The sequence below is a fragment of the Argentina silus genome (genome assembly GCF_951799395.1).
Source record: "Argentina silus genome assembly, chromosome: 10".
In the NCBI taxonomy this organism is placed as follows: Eukaryota; Metazoa; Chordata; class Actinopteri; order Argentiniformes; family Argentinidae; genus Argentina; species Argentina silus.
The window spans coordinates 4317354-4328978 of record NC_139664.1 but is presented as its reverse complement, the minus strand read 5'-3'; the positions used below and the strand labels follow the sequence as shown (position 1 = coordinate 4328978).

General features: G+C 41.8%; 2 protein-coding genes across 2 annotated transcripts; one reads left to right on the top strand and one right to left on the bottom strand.

The window, feature by feature from the left end:
- Positions 1–526: 526 nt before the first annotated feature.
- psmc4 (proteasome 26S subunit, ATPase 4) lies at positions 527–6862 on the bottom strand. The gene is made up of 11 exons (XM_083678228.1): positions 6806–6862; positions 6065–6163; positions 5279–5465; positions 4791–4937; positions 4425–4534; positions 4129–4222; positions 3601–3768; positions 2638–2714; positions 2172–2340; positions 1287–1342; positions 527–1041 (listed from the first exon to the last, which is right to left on the bottom strand). Exons 1-11 carry the CDS (start codon positions 6839–6841, stop codon positions 928–930), a joined length of 1257 nt encoding a protein of 418 aa, XP_083534354.1. The 5' UTR covers positions 6842–6862; the 3' UTR covers positions 527–927.
- Positions 6863–7818: 956 nt separating this feature from the next.
- LOC310810587 (uncharacterized protein) lies at positions 7819–10714 on the top strand. Its single transcript, XM_083678407.1, has 4 exons — positions 7819–7984; positions 8297–8662; positions 8830–9069; positions 9406–10714. Exons 1-4 carry the CDS (start codon positions 7906–7908, stop codon positions 9543–9545), a joined length of 825 nt encoding a protein of 274 aa, XP_083534533.1. The 5' UTR covers positions 7819–7905; the 3' UTR covers positions 9546–10714.
- The last annotated feature ends 911 nt before the right edge of the window (positions 10715–11625 follow it).

Below are 11625 nucleotides of genomic sequence, written 5' to 3'. Positions count from 1 at the left end.
GGATATACCCTTGCTGTGCAGTAAATGTAGTCTTCCTCCCCCTTATGGTCTTAAGGCTGAACTACAACCTCAGGCTGAGCACCTTTGACTCATGGGCAGACCCTGAGAAAGAGAGGGAGAGGGAAAGAGAGCGGGACAGACGACGCAGAGGACAGCGCATCAGTGGTGCCTGTCTGTCTAGACTGTCTCGGTATGGAGCACAGAGTACAAGTAGAAGTTCTATGTCGACCAGTCAGTTTCTCTATCAAATGTATGGCTTCCACCACAGCAGATGACCAAAGGCATATATTCGCATGTCTGATTTCATGTGCCTATGGAATCTCAAATGATAAGTCTTCCTCAATGCTTACTTAAGACTTACTGTGAACTGATAAGAGCCACAGACAACAATTACCTCATATTCTCCCTTCACCACCGTATTATGACCACAAGTCAGTGAGGTGTAGTGTCAAATGTTTCAAAATAAATGATGCGACATGGATGCATTTAAACCAATATATTTCAGTTCAATAAAATAGAGACTTGGTTTTGTATGGAAAACATTTTTTAATGGTTATTTTAGACTACTGTTTTATCCAGTAAGTACTCCACATACAGGTACAAACTCTCTGCCACTATACAAGCTACAGTCAAGGCAAAGATACTCAAGAACCTGCAGAGAGTCCATAAAAACACTAAATTCACCAGGTGTGTGTGTGTGTGTGTGTTTACACTGCATGTGTGGTTGGAATTCAAGGTTGGGATCATAGCCCCTGGTTTGCCATAAGGCCTAGTGTAGTGATGTCATATTCCGTCCAAGGTCAATGCAAGTCAGGGTCTCTTAAGCCATATATGGACACTGTAGACACACTAACATAAATCAAACAAAGTGTGTGTCTGATTGCCACATCTTTTTTTTCAGAGGGGGATGGGACATTTACTTTCTATCTACTTGTAGAACTCATGCTCCTGCTCATCCTTCTTGATAACAGTCTTGTAGGCCTTCTCAAAGTCCTTGGCCAGGACAATGTACCTGTTCTCCCGCACTGCAAGCATGCCAGCCTGAGAGAGAGACACACAGAGAATCATGAGTATGTACCGTAGAAGCAGTTTTAACAGGAGTGTAGACGTAGCTAAGACCTCAAGTGTATACTATTTTTTCTCGCTCATTGGAACATAAGGTAGGTCCTAGCTCGTGTAATGTGGGCTACTATGACATGTTAAACCATTTAAAAAGTATTACAAGGCACTTTTATGGTGGTTATTTGATTATGCCTGAAGAAATTCCTCCCCACAGCCCCACTCACCTCCTGGCAGATGGAGTTGATGTCGGCTCCTGAGATCTTGTCTGGTCTGGCCACATCTACACACTGGTTAAGGACAACTGCAGATGACCACTCTCACGATACAAAAAAACCCAACAACAACAATAAAGTGAACAGCTCCAACGTCAGCTGGCCATCTATTAGTACACACTGAAAAATGGTCAAATGTGAGCAATGCTTGTGTGTTATCCAATGACTAAAGAAAGGAGTGTGGGGAAAGTGAGAGAAAGTACATAAACCCAAGACAAACATCACACCTCGTTAGGTCTTTTGGGTGTCTACTTTGTCAGAGAAGAGGATATAAATATTTGATGAAAACCAATAGCCCACAGCAATGAACACAGAACAAAAGGACCTTTGTGCTCCTGCTCTTTGTTCTGAGCAGGAAGAGTTTACATGATCCTATTTGCTTTTCTCAAGGAAATGTATTAAAAGACAGACACCAGCTGCCGTCTCTCAATATGTTGTGTTTAAGTGAAAATATTTAATTTTTTCATCAAAATTAGTTTGTTTGTCAGAAACAAAAAAAACAAAAAACAACATGGGGCACTTAGGGTTCGATTCCGACCCTCGAGACATCTTGCATGTCATCCCTCCTCTCTCTCCCATCCTTCCTGTCAATCTCCACTGTCTCTATCCCAATAAAGCAGAAATGCCCAAAAAACATATTTATTGTTGAGGGTCGGAATCAGACCAGGAACCCTGCGATTACGTGGTACGCGCATTAGTGTGCTACGCCACAAAGCGCCCCCTAAAAACATATTTATAAAAAATAAAAAAAAACTCCTTTCACTGGAGTTCATCTTGAAGCGGAATATGAGTATAACGCGACATGCACACAGACATAATGAGAGGGTGTAAGGATACAGTCCTCCAGGTCCACCTCCTCAGAGAGGTTCATCTTGCTGGTGATGGTGGAGAAGACCAGGCGTTTCTGCCGGCGGTCAGGCAGGGGGAACTCAATCTTCCTGTCCAGACGGCCTGGACGCAGCAGGGCAGGGTCCAGGGTGTCTGCCCTGTTGGTGGCCATGATCACCTGATGGGGGGGGAAACAGGTCAGAGGTGAACCGGTGGAGGTCATGCGATACAGGTTTCATCAGCAAACTGCTGTGGCATCAGATTACGGCATGGCGTGGCAATTAAAGCAACACACGGCTAGCAGATCAATCAAAAACGTTAATGTTTGTTAAAATTTCTCAAGATAGCTTAAGGTAGGGCTCTAAGCATGAAAGTTAGCACCTGTATGAATTCTATTCATGGTACTGTAACTACAACACCAGGCAGCTGAAAGGAAAAAGGGCATATCACAAGGTCTCATGCTAGGTGACCACACCTTGACGTTGACATTCTGGTCAAAGCCGTCCATCTGGTTGAGGAGCTCCAGCAGGATCCTCTGCACTTCTCTGTCCGCTGTTTGGTGAGGAAGCAGAGGGTTAAGTCAGCAATAATAGATGTCTACAACTCTGAAATGGTGTAGATGGATTTGAAGAGAGGCTGAAATTAAACTGGTCTGAAAATATGATTAGTGTGGGGAAATACAGCTGTTGGCTGAACTTGTGACCAATCATCTTTTGTGAATTGGAGTCAGATCAAACTCGTTCACTAACTATTCTACACTCCCTGGACGATCTGATACGGAACCTCACTTCAATGGTGGTTTTATTGAGACGCGCTATTAATGATTTACACTTGTTTTTCAGTCCCACATCTGTATTGAGTGGAAAGTTAATATATCTTATCTTATTTTCAAAGTTGAGAATTTACATCGAGTTGTGCCAGTGTGAACTGTGCTTGTTTTCATGTTGAAATCTGATAAGGCATCCTCATAACCTTAAACTAATGTACCAACGGTAAACATTCCCAGAATGTCAGTGACCGAAACACATTAGCCTGGCCACATCTGAAAAATGATTAAAATTACTAGATTAAATTTGCAACTAACTATAACTACTGTGTCCTGAGACTCCATAATGCAACATTACTCAACTGAGCATGGGAAATGTAGTCAAAACAAATCACACAAGAATCTGAGGGTTGTCCATCGCTCTAGATAAGCTGACAGACCAGGGAAATTGGGCCCGCAGTGTCCTTGTGTGTTTGAAACTAGGCCACAAATAAAACACAGCCAGTACACTCAAGGGTGATTGGAAGGCCATTACAAGGCTATGCGTCCCCCTGGTTCTAGCTTCATTGGGATGGGCTGATTTAAGCGTTGTGTAACCAAACTAATTTGCTGTGAAAGCGAATGACATATGTTGACACGGTATTTGGAGAGGCTCAATGTGAGGAACTGTACCTCCAGTCTGCGCGTCAAACCGCTTGGTGGCGATGGCGTCAATCTCGTCTATGAAGATTATGGCGGGGGCGTTCTCCTTTGCCAGCCTGAAGACATCGCGCACCATGCGAGGACCCTCACCCAGGTACTTCTGCACAAACTCAGAGCCCACCACGCGGATGAACGCCGCTGAGAGAGAGAAAAAGAAAATAAGAAAGGGAGGTGGTGATGATACAGATATATGTTTTTAGAGTATTTCTGCTTTATTGGGATAGAGACAGTAGAGATTGACAGGAAGGCTGGGTGAGAGAGAGGAGGGATGACATGCAGGATATGTCGATGGCCGGAATCAAACCAGGGACCTTGCGATTATATGGTATGCGCCTTAGTGTGCTACGCCACTGAACGCCCAGCCTGACTGTTAACACTAGTTCATCAATATGCATGTTGTACCTTCGGTAAATACTTGGCTGCACAATGAATTTCCCTACTGGGACAATAAAGATCGAATTGAATTGGTGTGCATGGTGAGCAGAGAGCATCCTATACCTGTCGTGTGGTGAGCCACGGCCTTGGCCAGCATGGTCTTCCCACAGCCTGGGGGCCCGTACATCAGAACCCCCCTGGGTGGGTCAATGCCAATCTGAGGACAGAGGGGGACACAGACCAGGGGTTGAGCTAAACAACAGCCTGTACTGGTTTCACAAAGAGACACGTGAACACACACAGCCCACAAGTGTCAAGTAAGGATACAGCTTAATCAACTTGTGTTGATGGAGCAAAAGAATGATTGCGTCATCAAAAGGGTTTAATACACACATTCAAATATTGACACACCCACTCACCTGTTTGTAGAGCTCAAAGTGTGTAAGTGGCAGCTCCACTGCTTCCCTCACTTCCTGCTTTTGGATGTCCATCCCTCCGATGTCGGCATACATCACATCTGGCTTTTGATCTGTAGGAAAAAATAAAGGAATAATGCAATAGCACCACACAAAGGAGTTTAGCAGCTAGCAATCCATAATATATAAGATATACCACTAGAGGCCTGGGGAGAATAATCTTGAACTCTAGTAAACATCAATATCCCCCCCCCCCCCCCCAAAAAAAAACATCTTAGTGTTATCATAAGAGTAAGTAAGTAGGTGTCCTGCTCCTCTCAAAACTGACCAAGTGAAGACGGCAGGATTGCGTGTTGTGCATGTTAGTACCTGATGTGAGCATCATGATGCTGCTGTCGGCCTCCGGAGGAAGGACGTCCACCAGGGCATTGCTGTGCTTGTGCAGGGCCACAGAGGCATTGGGCTTCAGCAGCTCTCGGTCTATGGTGCTCAGAATACGCACGTAATAGTTGGAGCCTGGTCGAGGGGGGTGGAATCAGGCAGGAAGCGAAAACAGACAGGTAGAAGAGGCGAGAAAAATAAAAAGGGGGGATATCATGAGGAATGTTTTGGACAGAGATCTCACCCTCCTTTGTTGACTTACTGACAGTGCTGCTGTCCCTCAGTGTAAAATATGAATATTTTGATGGGTACAAATTGGATGGGAACAAATTGGATGGGAACAAATATAGGTGACAGTTTGCCATGTCAACTGCTCTTGAGTTTTAGGCATTCATTTACCGTACCTTTTTGAAAATGTACACTATGGACGGTTGTACTTCCTTTATAAATATGCACACAACGTAACAAAACAGTACCTGTGGTGGAGCCAACGATGGCTGTGTTCTGGTCTACAGCCTCCAGGAACTGGCCGATGACCAGGGGGATACTCTGTATCCTCTTCACCTCCTCCTGGGCGTGGAGGAACTCCTTCTTCAGGTTCTTCTGTTCATCTTTGATATACTCTTCCTGCACTTCCAGAAACTCCAGCTCCTGCTGCAGCTTCTACAACACACAAGGAGAGGGTAGGGGAGGTGAATGGGAGAACATTGGTGTAAATGATGATATATTAATAGATAATTATTATATGATAACTGATAATGATAATTGTTTTGACACAAAGCCTCAAGTGGTGATAAAAAATAAATGTTCTTTGATTAAAGAAGAAATGCACTGTACAACTTATTGTGTTACTGTTAACACTGTTTTATTTGTTTGTTTGTTATTAGTGATTGATCTGGTCTACCAGAAAGACTGAGTTTGGCACGAAAGCACAATAGCTGCTTTTATGTAGTAATGGGCTTATTAGCCAAATGCTGTGGGAGATCATCCAGCTGAATGGATGGTGCAATCTTCACTTAGTCAATATGAACATTGGCATGTACTCTGAAGATATGCAAAGTCTCCTTGAGTCCACACAAAACAATATTCAGATATGTATTGTTGTAAGTCGCTTTGGATAAAGGCGTCTGCTGAATGCCATAAATGTAATGTAAATACATTACATTTATGGCATTCATCAGACGCCTTTATCCAAAGCGACTTACAACAAATACATTTGTTTAAGTAAGTGAATCATCTATCCATAGAAAGCAGATACGAACCTTGTATCTGCTGTAAAGGTCTTCAAGATCCTCTGGTTCTGGTGCCAGGAAGGATAGACCCGTCTGGGGTCTTGAACTGATCATGGCAGGCACCTCGTCCTAGGAAGAAAGTCACATTCACAATCAACACACAGGCACTATTCGTCAACAACATCATCTTATATGGCCAACAATGGTATGGCAGATATAGCGACTGTATTTGATGCATGCCGATGAAAATTATGGTGGCACATTTCCTCTTCCTAAAATAATCAAGAGTTACACACACAATAGAATTCTGCAAAATGATAATATCCACACAACTGTCAATTCCTGTGTCATTCTGAAAGCTAGCCAGCTACCTAGCTAACGTTAGCTAGCGTTCAAAGACTGCTGTTGACTTGTCGAGTTAACATAATGACTTTATTATTGTTTTGGAGTTAGCGAACTTGTTAGCGAGTCAAAATCTAAATTTCGAAAATAAAAAAGGATGTCTACTCTCCAAACAGTTCATCGCAGTTGCCTTTCTTAGCTCGCTAGGCTAACACTTTAGCTGCTCGCATGACGGAGCATTTGTAGCTAACGTTAGTGCAGCGAATGAATTGGCACGTTTACATTTGCGGGTAAGGACTTCCATGTCCTCAAAGAACACATCAGACAGCAACAAACTAATCTGAACGGGTAAAGTGTAATTAAATTTTTGTACGAGACCCAGATATAATGATAATAAGGTTGATTTGACACAATCATTGAAATACAGACCTGAATTTTTTCCACAGTTACTCCGACGTCCTCCATGTTGGATTCCTAACTGACGTATGGGCGTAGTACGTACAGAAAGACTTGGGTAATGAAGTTTTTTGTATCATCAACCAAGTTACCTCATAGAGTTCTCATAAGAAAATGTTCTGATGTTCTTCTCTCTATGGGTTTTCTGAAAGCACCCTCAAAAGTAATGGCGTTACAGACAGACGGACAGTCAGACAGACATGTGGACAGTCACATACATTTTGTTCTTCTTTTGACTTTACACTCCAAAAGTTGTGGATTTGAAAACAAACAATTACTATGAGGTTAAGGGAGAGATTCTCTACTTTATTTGATGGTATTTGTGTACATATTGGTTTCACCATTCAGAAATTACAAAACCTGTTTCTTAGTTTATGTTTGTCTTTGTTTCATGTTATTCATTTATTGTTTCCTGTTTATTTTTGTGTTACTCACCTTGTCTCTCGTTTTAGACACTTCAAGTTCAAGTTCAAGTTTATTTGTTACATCTCATACACAAGTGCAGGGAGTAAAATTCTTGGGCTCGGTTCCTTGACAATGCAGCATACAAATACAAATAATACAAATACGCAGTAGTGCAATGAGGTAGGACAAGACAAGGTTGGCCTTTGTGAGATGGAAATTGTTGGTTGAGCTGTGTAAGGTCAATTAAATTGTGAATAACTCACATTCCCATTGGATATTGATACAAAACCAACACTGAAACTGAGAAAGTGATTGAATTGGGCCCATACTGTTCTGCTGCTCTTTAAAATAGCTGATTATTTATTTATATGATCTACATTCTTCATTCTTTTCTAACGGAATATTTTAGCTACCACAAAGAACTGATAAATAGTTGACACCCACAATGTCTGAGTAAAACTTTCTGTTCCTGGTGGGTTTCTGTTTCTGGTGGGTGTGGGTTTGTCACTTCTGTAGAAATTCAAGATCACATACCGACAGGATGTTTGATACTTTCACATTTAGTAACTGCTGTCTCGGTTATTGCCTCTGCAATCCTTCCTGCTGCCACAGTTATCCACAATAGTTTATATTAAACTGATAATTTCTGTACTTCTGAACAAGGAAAGATGACAAAGACCTCCAAGTCTTCAAATTGGAAAGAACATGTTTGGAACATTCTGAAGATCCTCCTCCTCCTTCTTTCAGGTTAGATTTTTCAGGCTTCTGTTGGTTTCATAACCTTGAGACTAAGCTCTGTATTTCACACTGAAATACCCTTCCTCTCAGTTTTATTTTATCTAAATTGGTTAATTTGTTAAATGGTAGATTCCTTGATTTAATAGAATTGTAACCTGATAAAATCAATCCTTTGATTAGGACCATAGCACTCCATAAAGTTACATAACGACAACGATGAATTGACAGGAAATAAGGTAGAAATTAGGTTAACCACACAGTTGGTGTTGTTCACTACCACGGATGACCTAACTGTCTATTTCCTCTTTTGGACTCTCTCAGGAACCAGGGCCAAGATCTTGGTTACCCTGAGCCCTTCTGTGCTTGTATCCAAACTGGCTCAGAATGTCACTTTACCCTGCAACTTCACCTACTCCTCAGAACATACAGTCAAAAAGGATCCCATTCTCTACTGGAGGTATCTGAATCAGACCGAAAAACCCAAACTGTGGCCTAAGGATCCACAGTATCCACAGTACAAGGATCGTGTGGAAGTTCTTGACAGTGACCAGAACTCATCAAATAAGTCTATACTCCTCAAGAATGTACAGTGGGAAGACGTTGGAATATACCAGTGCAAAGTTTCTTATGAGGAAACAGAACAAAAACCTAATAGGACACATGGCTGGGTTCTACTGTTGGTCTATGGTTATTATATAATTTTTATCTTTTTGCGAAATTGTAGGTTTGCTTTCCCTGCAGGGTCTGGTATTGTTGTGGCTTAATAATCCATTGTGTGTGTGTGTGTGTGTGTGTGTGTGTGTGTGTGTGTGTGTGTGTGTGTGCCTGCATGTGTGTTTGCGCATGTGTCCCAGGTTCTGCGACCTGTGATCTCATTCCTGAGTTTGAGGGAACACACAGGTGTGCCGTGAATGTTTCCTGGGACCCTGGGTCCATCTTGACCATGACGCAGAGTGACAACGCCACCAAAAACATCCACTCTTTCCAGGGTAACACTCTGTCTGTGGTCCTGTCCTCGAAGAGTGCCGGGGACTATGAATGTCAACTGAACCTGAACTCCACTGTGATACAGAGCTGGACCTGTCCACAGACTGGTAGTGTATTCTCATTCACACTTTTCCCTAACTGCTTTCCCTTCTCTGCAGTGCAGATCTAGATCAACCAGTTTGTTCTGTCCTCTTACTCTGTTCCGTCATTCCACTGAGCTCCCTCTCTGTCTCTATTGCTACGAAACTCTGCCGGAATCTCGCTTGCTTGGAATCACTTCCCTTGCCACATTTGCATTGGGTTTGTTTCAAAACAATGTAAATGAGATCGAAGACAACTCTTTTTTTTTTGTCTTTGTCATTGCCGTTATTGATGTTGTTGTTGTTGTTGATGTTGTTGTTGTTGATGTTGTTGTTGTTGTTGTTGTTGCTGTGCTCCCCCAGTGGTCATGGAGACCCAAGTGGAGAAGGAGCTCCCCCAGCCATGGCTCCTGTTGACAGCCATCCTCCTGGTTCCCATCACGGTGCTGTTGGTCCTGCTCACAGCCTGTGTCCTCATATTCAAGTGCAACTGGAGAGGGTGAGACGCCTCCACTGGGCTCAGATGGAGAAGCAGGCCTCAGGAATGGCAGACAGTGAGACAGCCAACACAGTGGGAACTGAACATTTTCTTTTGTTTTTATAAGAATCACGCACACAAAAACAAGAGTGTCTTTTTTTTATATTGATTAATGTTTGAGCTTCATTCTTCGTTTGTAATTTTTTTTGTCAAATTAAAGCCAGCCACCACAACCGACTTATCGCAGCTACAAGCAGCAATCAACACACAAAATAACCAGAATCAGAACCAGAATCAGAATCAGAATCAGAATCAGAATTCTTTTATTTGGCCAAGTATATTTGCACATACAGGAAATTGACTTGGTGAGGTTGGTGCATGGACATAAAAAACAAATGGCAAATATTGACAAGAAATTTACAAAATAGCAAAATAATTTACAAAATAGCAAAAAAAAACACAACGCTTCACTTGCACAGCAACGTGCGTGGGAGGAAAGTGCAATGCAGAAGAGCAGTCGTCATCTTGGCCCTGATTAAATACTGCAGCTCAGGCATGTTTAAGTTACCTTTTGCTTGTATCATTCCTGTGAATTGTACACAGGCAAGATCACAATGGTAATCAATCTCCACAAAATCAAACACCAATGGAAAAGTGGTCTGTTTCCCTCTTGACAACATTACATATCATCATCAGCAGGATAGTTCAATTAAACTGTAAGCCGAGCTGCCTCTAATACTGGGGGTCAACTGTAATGCAATGGCCAGTAATTATGTCCCAGCATCACTGCATTTAGCTGTTAATTGAATTCTCCTTTATTTTATTGTATTTTTAAATTAATACTCTAATTTATAATCTTGTATGTAAAACAGTGTATCTGTAGGCCTGTACATCTGTTCCATAGCATCCCAGCTCTAGAACAGTCTGCCTGATCACTGCTCAATATTTTGAAGGCTAATGAATGACCCATCTAAATGTACCGCTTAAATGTGTTGTATCTTTTGTTTTGTAATCAATATTTTTAATTTGTCTCCATAATTTGACTGTTATGTCCGCAAATCTAAAGTGCTATATGAAAATCTATATATTTTTTTATCATGAGAATCATTCAAGTGTCGTACAAAAATGCTTAATTGATGATTACTTATAACTTCCATCTTCCTCGTGTAATAAATATCAGAGCTACCCCCTCTAGTGGTCATGTACTGTATGGTTAACATTACAACACACCACCACGCCATGTAGAACGTGCAAGAGTAATCACCACAGGGTTTTTTTAAAATACATTTTACATACATAAAGAACAACATTGAGAGCATGTTCATTATCCTTAATTACCCGTTCTGCTTTAAAACAACAAGGAACTTATGGCATTTTCAGGGTAGGAAACCCTGAAAACCTATTTAACAGTTAAAATTAAATTGTGCCCTGGTCTTCCTGCCAAACCAAAACAGTATGATAATCCTGGACACTACGGTCAATTTTCGAATTTCAAAATGAGAGATCAGCCCAAGATCAACACAATATTTGCTTTTGATGGTCAGTCATATCGAGAAAGAAAATATTTGAGAATTTCAGGTCCAGAAAAGTGGGCTGTGTAACCCTTAACACCAGTGAGAAGTCAGCATTTGCAGCTGTGTCTTGACTCTTGTATAAGAACATGGAAACTGTATTCATTTGAATGTACACATACATGCATGGAGACACACAATTGTCATGGTAATGGTGATTGCGTCACAGTTCTAAAATTATGCAGTGCATTCTGAATGATGTGGACCAAAACTTGGCTTAGTTCCAATGTCTTATCCCATCCAAACATATAAGCTTGTTTTACTGTCCTAATTGTAAACACTGTATAGCTTCAAAACATGGTTGACTAGTGCAGGGTTGACACTTGAACAAGCGAGGCTGGGGGCTTGACTAATGGGTAGTTAAAGACAAGTCAGACATTTGGAAGACAAGTCGAAAACTCCCATGTGGGAAAAATCTATTTGAACGGCCCTCCAGCTCCGAATTGCACGTGAGAGTCGATCATCCTCGAGCTCTGCGTTTCCGACCTGTTGTTCTCTGACTTCATGTCAACAAGTAACCGCGAGCATGGCTTA